General features: G+C 48.9%; 1 protein-coding gene across 3 annotated transcripts in view; it reads right to left on the bottom strand.

Moving 5' to 3' along the window:
* ALLC (allantoicase) overlaps window positions 1–18,297 on the bottom strand; it is a 45,580-nt gene that overhangs the window by 25,679 nt on the left and 1,604 nt on the right. For all 3 annotated transcript variants that reach the window (XM_019021608.4, XM_019021609.4, XM_004028785.5), the window contains exons 2-3: window positions 5,486–5,580; window positions 3,740–3,790 (exon numbers count right to left, since the gene is read on the bottom strand). In XM_019021608.4, coding sequence (XP_018877153.3) covers window positions 3,740–3,790; window positions 5,486–5,575 — 141 coding nt within the window. In that variant the 5' untranslated portion in view covers window positions 5,576–5,580. The remainder of the gene's footprint in view (window positions 1–3,739; window positions 3,791–5,485; window positions 5,581–18,297) is intronic.

Consider the following 18,297-nt stretch of genomic DNA (forward strand, 5'->3'; position numbering starts at 1 on the left):
GATGCTCAGAAATTGTTGTGCTGGCCCAGCATGGGGATACTTTCCCTGTTTCCATCAAGTCGTGCAAGGAGGATCTTACGTTACTGCTTAGGGAATCTCCCCAGGCAGGAGCAGAGGAAGGGACTAGGGGTAGCAGGGCCCAGGGCGGGGGGGATGCTCTGATGGAAGCTGATGCATGAGACGCCAACCAGGGATCCCGCCAGACTCCCTGGTGTGCCAACCTGCCCAGCCTCCCAGGCAGGGAACCCGTGGCCAACGGTACCCACCTTCCTGTGCCTCAGTGCTCCTCCTCTGTCAAAGGCAAACAGCCATCGCGCTACTGACCGCCTCCAGCTGTTGTCAACCTTAAATGTGCCTGGCACATAGTAAGTGCCCAGTGTTTAGCATTATACATGAAAGTTGATGGTATTTTGAATGTTATTACAATCAAATCACATCTTAAAGATAGCACACACTCCAGCCTTTCCATTACTCATCAGGAATTGCAAAACTCTGCTCTGAACCCAGAAGGAGAGAAGGAGGTACACCTCCCACTTAAACCCCAGACCTCCAAGGCCCCAAACTTTTTGGTGTTTAGTTTTGGGGGTAGGTTGATTGTTTCAGGTGTGTTGCTGCTACTGCTGCTGTTGAGATTGGACTGACACTGAACGGTGTGAGGGAAGTTGGGGACACACGCTACTGAACCAGTGGCTGGAAAACAGCCCTGTTGTAAAACTGGCTCATGCCATGTGATGACAGATGTGTTCCTTAAAAAAAGAGAAAAACTAGTCAAGTGCGATGGCTCACACCTGTAATCCCAGCACTTTGGGAGGCCAAGGCGGGCAGATCACCTGAGGTCAGGAATTCGAGACCAGCCTGGCCAACATGGTGAAACCCCCTCTCTACTAAAAATACAAAAATTAGCTGGGCGTGGTGGTGGGTGCCTGTAGTCCCAGCTACTTGGGAGGCTGAGACAGGAGAATCACTTGAACCCAGGAGGTGGAGGTTGTGGTGAGCCGAGATCGTGCCACTGCACTCCAGCCTGGGCAACAGAGTGAGACTCTGTCTCAAAAATAAAAAAAAAAAAAAAGAGAGAGAGAGAGAGAGAAACCAAGGACTGGTCCCAGGGATAAACTGACACATGTGCACACACTTGTACAAGGATGTTTTCAATACGTGCAAAATGTCATCAACCTAAATGTGCATCAACAAGGAAAGGGGGCCATAAAATGGACCACGATGACATGGACAGTTATTATTCAGCAGCTAAGAGGGTGGCCTGGGTCTACACACATCAGTACCAATGGAATTCACAAACATGCAGTGAGAAAAGCAGGTTTAGGGCCGGGCACGGTGGCTCACACCTGTAATTCCAGCCACTTGGGAGGCCGAGGCAGGAGGACTGCTTGAGCCCAGGAGCTAGAGACCTCATCTCTACCAAAAATTTAAAAATTAGCTGGGCACAGTGGAGTATGCCTGTAGTCCCAGTGAGGCAGGAGGATCGCTTGTGCCCAGGAAGTCGAGGCTGCAGTGAGCCATGACCGTGCCACTGCACCCCAGCCTGACAGCCTGATCACAGCGAGATCCTGCCCCACCCCCACCAAAAAAAGTGTGCAGAATGTTAAGTGCTTTGTGAAAATATGTATATACATTTAGAATATAAAATATCCTACATATTTACGAATATATGTGTATTTAAGCGTATAAAATACATTAGAAGAATTCTCTGCAACAGACTGAATGTTTGTCCCCCACCAAAATTTGTATGTTGAAACCTAATCCCCAGAGTGATGGTATTCAGAGATGAGGACTTTGGGAGGTGATTAGGTCACAAGGGTGGAGCCCCCATGACGGGATGAGTGCCCATGCGGGAGGAGGCAGGAGATGGCCTGCTTCCCCTCTCTTCTCTGTCACCCGAGGGTATCACCGGCAGGCGGCCATCCCAAGAGGGCCCTCACCAGATGCTGGAGCTGCCACTGTCTCAGGCTTGGTCTCAGACTTCCAGCCCCCAGAACTTCGAGAAATCACTGTGTTTAAGCCGCCACCCATCTGCAGTATTTTGTTTCAGCACCGCAACAGACTAAAGTGTTTTCCCATCCTACAACGGTGTGAATGGTGGAAAGGGAGGGCGTGGACTGGCACTCAAGTCGGAGGTGAAAGGTGAACTTTACATTTATCTGTAATGTTATTTTTTTCAAAAAGGAGAAATATGTGTGTCTCATGTGATGTTATAGCGTGACTATATATACACATATGTATGTGTGTGTTTATATGTGTGTGTGTGTATATACATATATATGCTCAAGTATAAAATCTAAGAAATAGTGCCCTACCCTCTCTCCCACCCCATTTCCAAGCCCACCTCTCTCTTCACAGATAATCACATCTCACTGTTTGATGTGTGCCTTCAAACTCTGTTTTACACTCATAAAATATACATGGATCTCTCCCGTTGCCAGTGAATGGAGAGCTTGCTTTTTTTTTTTTTTTGACAGGGTCTTACTCTGTCACCCAGGCTGGAGTGCAGTGGCATGATGACGGCTCACTGCAGCCTCAACGTCTTGGGCTCAAGCAATCCTCCCAGCTCAGCCTTCTGAGTAGCAGGGACTACGGGTACACACAGCCATGCCTGGATAATTTTTTTTATTTTCAGAAATGGGGTCTTGCTGTGTTGCCCAGGCTGGTCCCAAACTCCTAGGCTCAAGTGATCCTCCTGCCTTGGCTTCCCAAAGTGCTGGGATTACAGGTGTGAGCCACAGTGCCAGGCCTACCTCATTCTAGTAGCCACATAATAGTCCATATCTGGAAGAGCTATAATTTCTTTAGTTCCCTATCAATCAATGAACACTTAGGTTGGTTATCTCCTCTCCAAACAATACCAGAATGAATGTTTTCTACCTATTTTTTTGCCCACTTGTGCAAACGATGTAAATCTGTGGAACAACTAGGTGAAGGTAGACATGCATTTCAGTGTTTCAAAGACCGGACCTGTGGTAAAATGGTAAGAGCTTTGGCATTTAGTAACTGTGTGACCTAGAAAAAGTTAATTCATGTTGCCCTTTCTCATTTTCTCATTTTATTTTCACTTTCTCCTGGGGAATAGGTAAGTTAACACTGTAAGGTGCCTTCTCAGGGCCATACTTCAGCTTGCTCTGGACCCAGCCAGGTCCTGCCCAGACAGAGAGCAACCATTTCACCAGGGTAACCAGATGGCTGCTACCCACAGTGGAGGCCAGTCATGCATGCTGTACGTGGGCATTAGCTCAATGTGCACCTGTGTTTGTCTCTCCACGCACAAGAGTTCGCATCTCCACACTGGGTATGACGGAGGAGCAGGACGCCAGCAGGGCCGCCATTTCTTCCCTATGTTCGTCAGCATTTTCTCTATTTTTTTAATAAGCTGTCCTGCACTTTTATAATTAGGCAGGTAAAACATTTCCCAGAAAATTCAAGACATAGATCCATTTTCTTCCCTACACAAATGTTGAAATTCACCTTACCCAGAAGAGCAGTATTTGAGGACCTCTGAATTTTCCCCATGAAACAATGCAGTCCCAAATTACTTGCTCAGATCCCTGTCTCTGCTATGTTTTGGCATGAGTTCATGCTGATTTGCATGTCTTTCTAACATTCTAATATGCTAATTTGCCAGTGCACGTCACATGACTCCATCCCAAATATACAGGGAGATTTTAATAACAAGGCGGCATAGATTTCTCTATATCAACCCTTTACATTGCAGAATGCCAATTTACAATACCTTTATGAGGTTTTCTGCAGGAGCAAAAAAGTCATCTGTTGCAAATAAAATCTAGACAAAGAAAGAAAGAAAGAAAGAAAGAAAGATAAAGTAACCCTAAATCTGAAACCATTTTATTTCATTCCCTAGTGAAACATTATGAGATGAAGTAAAAAGAAAACGTGAAATCACCCAGGGGAAGCGACAGAATCTGCAGTTAAGCCACGATGCCTTGAAATGCTTCCATTTCATTGCCTGCCTCCTCCTTCATCTTCTCTTCCCACCCTTTTTTCTGATTCTCCTTTACCATCTGGAGGTAACAGCACTAACATCTTACACTCAAGAAGCAAATAAACCAACTTTCTTTTTTTCATGAACCAGAGGTTTCGTGGTACTTTTACAGACAGAGCAATGACCAAAAAAGCTCTGGGTTACGTATGCGGTTGGGGCCTCTGTGTTCACCCACAAGGGCCACCACAGGTCACCCTGCAGGTGGGCTGTCCTGCTCATTCATCCACCAAAGCAGGATCATTTTGAGAGTGAGGTCAATGATACTAATTGTACATCCAGAAAACAAGGTAAATCAGATTTTCCTGAGCAAAACAGGCTGTGGTCACCCCACCCAACCCAGGACTCCGTGGTCACTGCAGCCTGGAGGGCACCCTGCCCCAGGCTCTGACTCCAGCCCAGGAGTTCGAAAGGCAGGAAGGACGAGCTGTTTCAGAGCTGCCGGCTGTTTGAGTGGCAGAGCAGAGGGAAGACCTGATGTGCTGGGGTTGACCTGTGCCAGGGTTCAAATGGCAGGTAGGTGGACATATCAGGATCCCCCTTGCTCCGGATCTCTCTGTGGCTCCTCAGCAGAAGGCTTCGCAGGGCACATGGGGCCTCTCCTACCTCTCCAGACTCATGCTCCCAACTCTCCTCACAAACGCGCAGCGTGTTCTTGAAACACTGAGCCACCTGGAGCATGTGGGCTCCCTTGCTCTCCCTGCAGACACCTCTGCCAGAACCACCCTGCACCCCATCCCTGCCCGCCAGCTGCTCTCCAGCAAGCTGCCTCCAGCAGCACTCAGCTGGCCCGTCCCCACCCCTCCCACCCCAATTCCCCCAGGCTACCCATGTCTGGAGTCCATGTGCTCCCCCAGCACCCTGGCCTTGTACCAATCACAGGGCTGGTCTGGACTTAATCTGTCTCCCTGCTAGAGTGTAGCTTCCTGGGGGCAGGCACAGGGTCTTCCCTTTCTGTACCAGACACACTGCTTCTGAGCGCGGCCTGCACCCCAGCGCCTCTGCACATAATGTTTAATGAGTTCTCCAGGTGACCTTCATTACACACTAGAGCCAGAGGACCCCCCATCTAACCAGAGCCAGGGGACCTCCCATCTAACCAGAGCCAGGGGACCTCCCATCTAACCAGAGCCAGGGGACCTCCCATCTAACCAGAGCCAGGGGACCTCCGATTTAACTCGAGCTAGAGGACCTCAGATCTAACTCGAGCTAGAGGACCGCCTGCCTATCTAGAGCAGAGGACCACAGTCTGTCCTCTAGTGAAACACACAAAACATAAGGCAGTGTTGTCCTTGCTGAGAATTGTCACCAATTTAAGATAAATTCTTTGGAAGTCTTTCTCGCTAACGGGTTTCCTTGGGCAGGCCAACCCTTCAGCCTGATTCTTGTTGATTCTTGCATGAGGTTCTCTGCACTGGTGAGTTGTGCCCTTAGCATGGATGCCTTCAACCCTTGTTTGGCCATGAGAGACCCACTTACTTTTCCTCCTACGGATTCAGATGCCATGTCCATCAGCTGGGTGAAGTCCAGAAACCGGGTCAGTCTTCCCTCCTTCGGAGCATCAGCCATGCTTCCTGGAAGGGAGAGGGCAGCTCAGTCAACCTCAGGGGCTGTGGGAGCGAGTGAGGCCCCGTCTAGTCTCCTGACGCTAAGGTTTGAGATTTTCAAAAGTCAGGCAGTGACAGAACTGGATGTACTGTCAACTGGACATACTGTCAACTATACCTGACAGGTGCCCTCTGCTCAATGAGGTTGAACTAAAAAGAGACTTTGCTTAAACACGCTGAAATGGGGAAGGAATTAGAACATGGCTTCCTTCTAAAGTATTTAAAAATAAAATATCACTAGCTATACAAACCCTATTGCCACAAAATGCAAAATTTTCTTTTATTGTTTAAAAGAGAGAGATTATTTTAATTTTGAAGAGAATAATTTGCTTTTAATAGTCTTTGAAGCCATTCAAAACACATGTATTGAGACCCTGGGTGGCAGGCCCTGGCTAGACGTGGGAAACAGCAGAGCCTGCCCACCCACAAGAACACCCCCACGCGGGAACAGACGTCCACTGACGCGCAGGCCGGGCCACGCTCTGGAGCCAGCAGAGACTGAGCCACAAAGACAGGTCCAGCGAGGGAGATTCGGGGCCATGCGGCTATGGCGGGTGCTAACACGGGACTTAGCCCAACTCCCCAGCACCCTCATGTTGAGGCTGAGAAAGCAGAGACTTGGAGAAATGGAAAGAGACCCTGAGGGAGGTGGGGAGAGTCTGGCCTGACCCCAGGGCCTCCCCGCCCCTAAGCCAAGAGGTGGTCTTTGTTCCTAGCCCTTTTTTCTACCCCTCATGGTGAAAGAGAAAAACTACACAAAAACACCTCACTAAGAATTACGTTCATTCACAAAAGAAGGAATACAAACAGTCCATGGATATGAGAAGTCAGCTCTTCCTTGAAATTACAGGAATATAATTAATTCTAAAATACCGTTTTGTCTATGAAACGGACACTTTCTTAAAGCAAACAGGCACTTCCATAGTCTGTGGTCAGGAGCACGAATGGGAACAGCCCCTCCAGGGTGATTTGGTCACACCTGCAGGTAGGAGGGCGCTCCCGACATCCTGATTCGCTGGTTCTTTTGTGCTGAAGCCTCTGGGCTCACTGGAGTCTCCTCCTCCTGCGCCCTCATCCCCTGGTGATGTCAACCAGAGTCATGGCTCCTAAGATCATCCACACTCCAATTATCCCCAAACGCATAGCACCTTCCCGACATGAATTTCCATCTGCCAACTCAAAACATCTCCCCTTGGATGTTGAATCAAATCTCAAAGCCGACAGGTCCAAGCCTCAGCTCTGGCTCTTCCTCAGCCTGCCCCATCGCAGCCTCCCACCTCCGGGAAGAGCAGCCCCATCCTCCTGGTCGCTCCAGCAAAAGCCTTGGTGGCACCTTCAGACCCCTTCCTCACACCCAGTCTGTGCAGCATCCTGTCCACCTGCCCACTGGACCCAGAACATGGAATTATCTTTATTTATTTATTTATTTTTGAGATGGAGTCTCCCTCTGTCGCCCAGGCTGGAGTGCAGCGGCGCAATCTCGGCTCACTGCAACCTCCACCTCCCAGGTTCAAGCGATTCTCCTGCCTCAGCCTCCCAAGTAGCTGGGATTACAGGTGCCTGCCACCACGCCCGGCTAATTTTTGTTTTGGGAGGGTTTTTTTTGAGACGGAGTCTTGCTCTGTTACCCAGGCTGGAGTGCAGCCGCATGATCTCAGCTCACTGCAACCTCCGCCTCCTGGGTTCAAGCAATTCTCCTGCCTCAGACTCCCGAGTAGCTGAGATTACAAGAACCTGCCACCACGCCTGGCTAATTTTTTTGTATTTTTAGTAGAGACGGGGTTTTACCATGCTGGCCAGGATGGTCTCCATCTCCTGACTTCGTGATCCACCCACCTCAGCCTCCCAAAGTGCTGGGATTACAGGCGTGAGCCACCACGCCTGGCCGTAATTATTGTATTTTTAGTAGAGATGAGGTTTCACCATGTTGGCCAAGCTGGTCTCAAACTCCTGACCTTAGGTGATCCACCCTCCTTGGCCTCCCAAAGTGCTGGGATTACATGTGTGAGCCACTGTGCCTGGCCGGAATTATCTTCTAAACTGTCTGAGAAGGAAGGAAGTGTATGAGGGCAAAGGTGAAGCGAGATGGGCGTGTGCAGGTGACCATTGTTACTGCTGGACAGTGGGAATATTCAGGGACCATCTGATATTTTTACCCACCTGGGGTATGTTTGAAACTTTTCACAATCAAAGTCATACACATGGCCAGGCGCGGTGGCTCACTCCTGTAATCCCAACACTTTGGGAGGCTGAGGTGGGCAGATCACCTGAGGTCAGGAGTTCGAGACCACCCTGGCTAATATAGAGAAACCCCGTCTCTACTAAAAATAAAAAAATCAGCCAGGCGTGGTGGCAGGTGTCTGTAATCCCAGCTACTTGGGACGCTGAGGCAGGAGAATCACTTGAACCCAGGAGGCGGAGTTTGCGGTGAGCCGAGATTGCACCACTGCACTCCAGTCTGGGTGACAGAGCAAGACTCCATCTCAAAAAAAAAAAAAAAAGTCATACACATTATGCATATTACACACTCACAGAGGCAGAGAGGGAGAGGAGAGACACCAGCACCGTCTCCCTCCTGGGTAATGAAATATCCCCAACACATGTGTCCCTGCCTGTCTACAAGCCGTCCTTAGCTCAGCCCCTGAGCAAGCTTTCAGAAACAAAAGTCATTCCCCGTTCACTCAGAATGAAAGCTGCTCTCCTCACCTTGGCCACAAGCACCTCCCTCACTTAGGGCCCTTTCCCTTCTGTCCTGCCTCTGCAACTTTGCAAAGGTGGTTCCCTCTGCCAGGAATGCTCTTCCCCACACAGCTGTGTGTTTGCTCCTTGCCTCCCTCCAAGCTTTTGCCTGACAATCACCTCCTCAGCAACACTGCTCTGATCTCCTATTTACAGGTCAGCCCCCACGCCCCCCAGGCATCCCAACACCCCTTACCCGGGCCCATCTTTGTTCCCAAATAATATGAGCATACATGTCACTGCTTCTCTGTAATATTTATTATCGTCCTGATGCGGTGGCTCACACCTGTAATCCCAGCACTTTGGGAGGCCGAGGCGGGCAGATCACCTGAGGTCAGGAGTTCAAGACCAGCCTAACCAATATAGAGAAACCCCATCTCTACTGAATATACAAAGATTAGCCAGGCATGGTGGCGCATGCCTGTAATCCCAGCTACTCGGGAGGCTGAGGCAGGAGAATCACTGGAACCTGGAAGGCAGAGGTTGCGGTGAGCCAAGATTGTGCCATTGCACTCCAGCCTGGGCAACAAAAGTGAAACTCAGTCTCAAAAAAAATGTATTTATTTATTATCTGCCTTTCCGGATTAGATGTGCACTCCACACCAGCAGTAAGTTTTGTTCCGTTCACCAGAGTGCCCCTAGTGAACCCCCTAACATTTACTGTGAGTTCACAGGAAGGTCGTGCGCAGTTCATACAGTTTATCTCATTTCGATCGTCAGAACAACCTGTGATTTTGGTATCATTCACATGCTACAAGTGAAAAGGAACACATCTTTGACAGATCAAGTAAGTTGTCACAGCCCGCAGCTGCAAAGTGAACCATATGGCCAACCGCGATGTATCCAAACGTGGCTGATAGCGGAAAGCCCCTGGAAGAGCGCTGGAGCTCAGTGAGTGTCACGGGGGTGTTGGTTAAACAAACTCCACCTGGTTCTGTGCTCATTCATCCAGCACCGTGTGCAGAGCTCCCAGATGCGCAGACGCCATGCCCGGGGCTGAGCATGCACTTGCTCTTCAGCGGCTCGTGGTGCAGTGGAGGGGACAGACGAGGTGGTGACCATCCCAGGGAATGCCGTGACAGAGGCCCCCTCGAGGTGCAGCGGGGGACTGAAGACACACGCTCAGTGAGCTCTGCGGGCGCAGGAACCTCCCTTTAGGGGTGGATGCCAGGCTGGGCGGTATAGGGAAGGACAGACAACCAGGCAGGGGAGACCATGGGTGCAGGCAGGGAGGCCAATGGTCCAGGGAACCACAGGAGCTGATGGTGCTTTTGCTGGGACCCATATTGTCCAATCTGGAAGCCACTGGCCACACCTGGGTATTTAACACATTTAAACTTTTCAGTTACTTGAGATTATATAAAACTCAAAATCCAGTTCCTCCTTTGTTCTGACCACATTTTGTGTGCTCCCTAGGCACCTGCGGCCTCCCTGCTGAGCAGCACAGGTGTGGAACAGGCCTGTCGTCAAAGAGGATTTGACTGGACTGTGCTGGAAGAGCTCCGAAAAGATTACGACGCAGAGCTCACCCACCACCGTCGCCCCCACCATGCAATGCAGAATTTGAAACGGTGCTAAACCGCCACACAGACACACAACCTACCGACTGGCTGGAATTAAAATCGCGTCTTCACAGAGCTCATAGCAGCATCGCAGCGTGCTCATCAAGGCTGGGTGATGCTAACTGCGCACTGCCCTGTTTGCTGTGTCACAGCACAAGCCTGGCTGGGCATATATATTTATTATCTGCCTTTCCTGATTACATGCACACTCCACGCCGGGACGCTGTGGGTCCAAGGGTGTAGACGCTGAGGCTGCAGCGTGGGCGGGTTACAGACTAAGCAGCCTGGCTTTGGCCTGTGGGTCTCACCAAGTCCACGGGCTCCCCCTGCACACACCCCTTCATCACTGTCCTCTGCTCCACGCAAAATCACGCAGTGCTGGGCCAGTCACGGGCACACAGCAGAGGCTTGCCGACTATGTGATACGCTAAGTCACTACAGAACACTGGATACACCAGCGGTTCTCTGGAAACAGCTTAACTTTTTCCCCATCAGCTCCAGCAAGCTCACTACGCCCTGGTACAGAGCGCTCAGGCATTTTGCCTAAGTCAATAACGTAATGTTCCCTCCCAGCCACGCCCCTGTGGTGGGAGAAGCCAGGGGTCCTGGTAACGTGGGTCATGACCCACTCCGTCTGTATTGATCGGCTTCCCTGGGAAGCAGAGGGCATGGGAGGTGCAGGCTGGCCTTTTGTGCATACAGTCTTTCATCTTTTCCTTCGGTGTGCCTCCGATAACCTACACAGAGCATTCCATCTTACACGCATATACCAGAGGCTGTAAATTCAACAGAGAAAGAGATCAAAAGAAAGAGAAAAGCATTTATACCCTTTCTCAAGGTACCAGCAGCCTCCACGCTTCACTCTGTGTAGCCCCACCCCACTGAAGCTCACATTCAACTTAGACAGTAAAACACTTCAATTTGACCCAGCAATCCCATTACTGGGTATATACCCAAAGGAATATAAATAGTTCTACTATAAAGATACATGCACGCATATGTTCATTGCAGCACTATTCACAATAGCAAAGACACGGAATCAACCCAAATGCCCATCAATGATAGACTGGATAAAGAAAATGTGGTACATATAGACCATGGAATACTATGCAGCCATAAAAAGGAATGAGATCATGTCCTTTGCAGGAACCTGGGTGGATCTGGAAGCCATTATCCTCAGCAAACTAACGCAGGAAGAGAAAACCAAACACCACATGTTCTCACTCATAAGTGGGAGCTGAACGATGAGAACACACGGACGCAGGAAGGGGAACATCACACACTCCGGCCTGTCAGGGGTGGGGGGAGGAGGAGCATCAGGACAAATAGCTAATGCATGTGGGGATTAATACCTAGGTGATGGGTTGATCTGTGCAGCAAACCACCATGGCACACGTTTACCTACGTAGCAAACATGCACATCTGCACATGTATCCCAGAACTTAAAATAAAATTTAAAAAAAAAACACTTCAACTCAGTACTTCAAAAAAAAAAAAAAAGGGAAAAGAATGCTCCCTCTGGAAATGTTTCTCTTTGGGAAATAAATAAAAGCTCGTCTTCAGAAAACATTAGTCAGTGTAGCGATGCCATCTACAGCTGATGCCGTCAAGCAGACAGGCCCTTTCCAGGATCCGTCTCGCTGTGACAGGCACCACCCGGGGTCAACAGGCAGGCTGACTCATCAAACCTGTTATTCAAACTAGGTGAACACACTTTCCTTAAGCTCATTACAAATATTTTTGTATATATTTATATATATTTGAGGTGCCATTTGTGGAACCTCAAAAATCATAACAGTTTTCAAGACTAAGTTTGTGTTTTCAAATGAAATCAAGAATTTGGAAACATCTGGTTTGGGGGGGCTTTTGGTTGTTTTTTTTTTTTTTTTTTTTTTTTTGGAGACAGAGTCTTTCTTTGTTGCCCAGGTTGGAATGCAGTGGCACGATCATAGCTCACTGCAGCCTCAAACTCCTGGGCTCAAGCGATCTTCCCACCTCAGCCTCTGAGTAGCTGGGATTACAGGTGCGCACCACCACACCAAACCATATTTTTACTTTTTTTGGAGAGACAGTGTCTCACTATGTTGCCCGGGCAGGTCTTGAACTCCTACTTTCAAGTGATTCTCCCACCTGAGCCTCCCAAAATGCTGGGATTACAGGCATGAGTCACAACACCTGGCCCGAAACATCTGCCTTAATTGGCAGAAATGAATTTAACTTGGGGTGAAAAATTCTCCATAGCCTTTGTCCTTAGCCTTCCCACAAATCGATGTCCACTCACTGACCCCCATGCCTGCAAGCTTCTCTAGAGAACAGGAGTTGTAAAGAGACCTTTTCATCAGCTTCCAAGAAATATTTCCTTAAACTGTTTTTATTACTCTCTTGGCCAAGCTCCATTTGCAGTTGAGACCCTGCTACTCAAATGTGTTTAAAATGTGTTACCTTGAGATAAAAGCAAAACAAACAGACCCTTGTAAAATCCTACAGAGAAGCCACCATAGAGAAAAGTTTCAAAGGCACATTCGCCTCTGGTTGAATAAACTGCTTCCATTTCATAGAAGCAGCAGGAGTGGCAAAGTGGTGGCAGGGGTATAAAATTCAGCCACCGTTTGCTCTGCAGCCACTCGTATCCTTTTCTACTACTTTGTCTTTAGGCAAAAAAGGCAGACCTTTAACTAAGAGAGATGCCCCACCACAAGGTGCTGGGCACGAGGCTCACATGGTTTGGTGCTGGCAGTGGGTGTCTAAGTGTTCCATGGTTGTGCTGACGTGGGAACCACTTGCCATACATGGTATTTAAATTTAAATCTAATGACATTCAAAATCCAGTTCTTCAGTCATATGAGCTACATTTTACATGCTAGGAAGTTACATGTGGCTGATGGCTACTATACTGAACAGCAGAGAAGAGATATTCCATCATTACAGAAAGTTCTGCCAGACAGCACAGGTGTGTGGTTTTACAAAGCATGTTTGTGCATGTTATAGAAAAAGATCCATTATTTCAATATCCTTTCTTATTAATGACCTTAGAGGTAATATCAATTTTTAGTAGTGATCTTAGAAATTTTCAATAACCATTCATCAACATAGGAAACCCTCAATGACACTGCAAAACCATCTATTTGGCTACTTACCATTGAAGACCTACTGTGCACCAGGCAGATACTGTTTCTGACATAGAGTCTTTTTTTTTTTCCAACTTTTAAGTTCAGGAGTACATGTGCAGGATGTGCAGGTTTGTTCCATAGGTAAACGTGTGCCATGGTGGTTTGCTGCACAGATCAACCCATCACCTAGGTATTAAGCCCAGCACCCATTAGCTATTCTTCATCACTGATGCTCTCCCTCCTCCCGACTTCCAACAGGCCCCAGTGTGTGATGTTCCCCCCAACATGTCTATGTGTTCTCCCTGTTCAGCTCCCACTTATAAGTGAGAACATGCAGTGTTTGGTTTTCTGTTCCCATGTTAGTTTGCTGAGGATGATGGCTTCCAGCTCCATTCATGTTCCTACAAAGGACTTGATCTCATTTTTTATGGCTGCATAGTATTCCATGGTATATATGCACCATGTTTTCTTTATCCAGTCTATCATTGATGAGCATTTAGGTTGGTTCTATGTCTTTGCTATCATGGATAGTACTGCAGTGAACAGGTGCATGCATGTGTCTTTGTAACAGAATGATTTACATTCCTTTGGGTATATACCCAGTAATGGGATTGCTGGGTACAATGGTATTTCTGCCACTAAAACCACCTTACAGTGCAGGCACTATGTTTCCATACTCCCCACGGAAAGTGAACTCATGTCTTCCTCTGACTCCGAAGCTAGTGCTCTTCCATCACACTGGGGGTCGCAGCCTTGCCAGGCCCCCCAGTAATAAACACTTCGCAGGTCTATATCCCCTCGCCACTGCAACACAAAGCAGCTTCAGATGTTACATAAGTGAATGAAGGCACCTGTGTTCCAGCAAAACTTTATTTATGGACACTGAAATTTGGATTTCATACCAGTTTTATGTGTCAAGAACTATTCTCTTTCGAGAGTAGGGTGACTGCAGGCTAGAAGAATGGATTGTACTCAGGTAATGGACACCCTAAATGCCCTGGGCTGATCACCATCCATCATATACACATAACACACTTTCACATATACCCAATACATTTGTAAAATAAAAATTATATATAAAAAAAGAATATCAGGGGTTCTTCATGCTGTAACATAGGTTCTGCTGCAGGTGGTGCCCTGAAATTAGTCCACATATCTCATCAGCCACTAATTCCTAAAGCATCCACTCGTGACTAGGAATGTGCTAATTACAAATGACCTGCCTGCAGGGCCTTGGCATAAACACTTCCGCCCTGTGGTGAGCAGGATGTGCTAATTACAAATGACCTGCCTGCAGGGCCTTGGAGTACACACTTCCGCCCTGTGGTGAGCAGGATGTGCTAATTACAAATGACCTGTCTGCGGGGCCTTGGCGTAAACACTTCCACCCTGTGGTGAGCAGGATGTGCTAATTACAAAGACCTGCCTGCGGGGCCTTGGAGTACACACTTCCACCCTGTGGTGAGCAGGATGTGCTAATTACAAAGACCTGCCTGCGGGGCCTTGGAGTACACACTTCCACCCTGTGGTGAGCAGGATGTGCTAATTACAAAGACCTGCCTGCGGGGCCTTGGAGTAAACACTTCCACCCTGTGGTGAGCAGGATGTGCTAATTACAAAGACCTGCCTGCGGGGCCTTGGAGTACACACTTCCACCCTGTGGTGAGCAGGATGTGCTAATTACAAAGACCTGCCTGCAGGGCCTTGGAGTACACACTTCCACCCTGTGGTGAGCAGGATGTGCTAATTACAAAGACCTGCCTGCGGGGCCTTGGAGTAAACACTTCCACCCTGTGGTGAGCAGGATGTGCTAATTACAAAGACCTGCCTGCGGGGCCTTGGCGTAAACACTTCCACCCTGGGTGAGCAGGATGTGCTAATTACAAAGACCTGCCTGCAGGGCCTTGGAGTACACACTTCCACCCTGTAGTGAACAGGATGTGCTAATTACAAAGACCTGCCTGCAGGGCCTTGGCGTAAACACTTCCACCCTGTGGTGAGCAGGATGTGCTAATTACAAAGACCTGCCTACGGGGCCTTGGAGTACACACTTCCACCCTGGGTGAGCAGGGTGTGCTCCAGAATGCATGCTCCCTAATCCTGAGACCTATGTATTTCTCACCATATATGCAAAGCAGAATTTGCAGACATAACGAAGCCACAGACCCTAAGATGGGCCTGGGTAATTCTGGACGATCTGGGTGGGCCCAGCATCATCACACAAGGCCTTAAAAGCAGGCAACTTTCTCTGGCTGCAAACAGAACTGTGGAGCAGAAAAGGAAGTCAGAAAGAATCCAAGTGTGACTTTGAATCAGGCTTCAAAAGAGAGAAGCCACATTATGGCTGAGCTCTGAAGTTCAGGGCTCATGGGCAGAGACTTGAGAGAGGCCTTGGGAGGTCAGGGCAGCCCCTGCTGCTGCCAGCAAGGACAGGGGACCTCAGTCCCACCAGCTCAAGGAGCTGGATTCTGCCCACAACCCCAACAAGGCAGATGAGGATGCTCCCAGAGCCTCTGAGGGGGAACCCAGCCCACCTGGATTTTGATTTCAGCCTCATGAAACCCAGAGCAGAGGGATCCAATGAGCCTACCTGGAGGTCTGCCAAACAGACCATGAGATCAGAAATCTGCGTTCTGTAAGACACTAAGGACCTGTAATAACAGCAACATGAAACTGTAATACACACCTAGAGCTTTTCATCCAAACTTCTCAACAACCAAGAAGAGTTATCAGTCACCATCAAAGTGAAAAGCATCGTCGGAGAGGTGCTAAGAGGTTTAGGCTTAGAGGGGCAATGACCCTTGACAGCTTCCCAAAGCAAAGACTTGCAGCGTCTTTTGTGCCCGGTTCACAAGCCCAGGACACTTAACCTGAATTCCAGGGAACAGCCCCAGCACTGGTCTGTTTCTCTGGGAACACTCATTCTTTTCCCTCCAGCAGATAGTCCTGGGCCCCAAGCATTTCTCCTAGAACATCAAGCTCCTCTTGTTTCACAGCAGGTCCAGCCCAGGCAGCAGCCCCCACAGGCCAAGCTTAATTAAAGCCTTCCCTGAAGCCCCGCTTGAGGCTTTTCTGCCAATGACCTAGCAGCTAAATGCTTGCGTGCATTGAGGTCAGATGCCTGGCATGGTTTTCAAAACGTGTGTGTATCATGAGCCAGGAGCAGAAGGAAGGGAACTGATGTCTCTAAGCATGAACTCTATAGCTCCGTATCTGTTCCCGTATCTCCCGTACTCCAAGCCTTGGAGTCACACATTATTATACCCATTGCTAAGGAACTCGGAGACGGGACGGAGGCTCTCACCCAATGTCATTCAGCTAATGAACAGGGAGGGGGACGGGTTGTGAATGCAGATGAGTCCGACCCCAGGCCTATGCTGTTTGAAACCACAGCCCCTCTCACTTTATTATGAAAAAAACAGTGTTAGATATAAGTCCTAAATTTCTCTTCAAAGAATCAGTATGTCAGTATGTTCAATTCTTTGCCTTCTACTTTTAACTTCCTCATAAAGCAACCTTTTTTGATCACTTGCTGCACCCTGACTCATTCCGATCACCTGCTCCACCCTGACTCATTCCGATCACCTGCTCCACCCTGACTCATTCCGATCACCTGCTCCACCCTGACTCATTCTGATTTCCTGCCCCACCCTGACTCATTCTGATTTCCTGCTCTGCCATAACCATTTTTCCCACCAAACCACTCACCCCATCACTCTCTTTAAATCAGCCAATCGGAATTAGTTTAGCCTGTGCGGTCTAACCCTAGCCAATAGGGGAATGACACAGCAGCAGGGCCCATGTGCGTCAGGAATAAGAACCCCTTCCCCTCCCTTGCCCAGGTATGCGCCATTGCTCCATCTGTGAGGGCACACCCTTCTATACCAGTAAATGGTCTTGCCGAGAAGAAAAAAAAAATTGATATTCAAGGGCTGTTTCTTTGGCGGCACCGAAACTTTATTTATAATAACAGTAAAGGCAGCATCATCTCCCCAAATATCGCAAAATTTATTCTCTGTGTTCTCCCAGTGTCTTAGCCTATTTGTGTTGCTGTGAAGGAATGCCTGAGGCTGGACAATTCATTAAAAAAAGGGGTTTACTTGGCTCATGGTTCTGCAGGCGGTACAGAAAGCACGGCGCTAGCATATGCTTCCAGCAAGGGCCTCAGGCTGCTTCCACTCCTGGTAGGAAGTGAGGGGAGCCGGTGTGCAGCCACCACAGGGCAGAAGAGGAAGCATGGGAGGGACGCCAGGCTCGTCCTAACAAGCAGCTGTCACCAGACTAACAGAGCAAGAACCGTCTCACCACCTCCAGAACAGCACCAAGCCATTCATAAGGGATCCGTCCCCATAACCCAGACTCCTCCCGCTGGGCCCCACCTCCAACACGGGGGATCTGATTTCACCATGAGGTTTGGGGGGACAAACATCCAAACCATAGCACCCTACAACCTCAAAGGCTGTTATGTGAAAAGTCTCCCCACCCCTAAGATAAAAAAATGTGAGAAAGGAGAGACCGTTTAAAGCTGGGCCTCCAGGCCACAGCACAGGCCCAACTAGTGTCTGCTGTGAAAAGGGCCGTGACATTTGTCTTTCCTACGTTTCTCTCCTCAGCCACAAATCCCAAAAGTATCCACAGTGGCCTGTGCTGTGCAGGGCCCTGTGGAGGTTCCCGAGAGATTCCAGGCAGCCAAGAGCTGGCAGTGTAAGGGGCCGTTCTCCGCCCTGGTGGAGGTCACAGCTCCACGACTCTTGCGCCATGAGCTTGCTGAGCTCTCTGCTCACTGGTCCCTGCCGTTTCTGTTGATAAAATAGCCAAGGTCTAGGCAAGAAAGGAAGGAGCCACGCGACCTCGGCTGAGGCCACCAGCTCGGCAGCTCACAGTGCTCAGACAGCCTGTGGCAGCTGCTTCTGAGCCCGTTGCTGCAACCCCTCCCACTGCCTGCTCAAGGGAGCTCTTAAATACATTTTCTGCTGTGGCTGAGACCAGACCCAGGGTCAGCTCTGATGTTTGAGGAACATGCTAAAGCTTTACCTGCAAATTTCAACTTAATCACCGCAAATGAGGAGCATTGTCATGGGTTACGGCAAGGCAATGAGGCAATGACTCTCTAAAATAGAGTCGTGAAATTTCAGGCAGTCAAGTGTTGCTCACACTATTTTTTCTTTTGAGGTTAGCCTTAAAATAAGAAAAGGCATGACCAGGCAAGTCTAGGAAGCACAAGAAAGAGAGACCTTCCTCTGACAAGCAGGGAAGGCTGTGCTGATGGAAGA

The sequence above is a fragment of the Gorilla gorilla genome, chromosome 12, assembly GCF_029281585.2.
Source record: "Gorilla gorilla gorilla isolate KB3781 chromosome 12, NHGRI_mGorGor1-v2.1_pri, whole genome shotgun sequence".
Taxonomy (NCBI): Eukaryota; Metazoa; Chordata; class Mammalia; order Primates; family Hominidae; genus Gorilla; species Gorilla gorilla.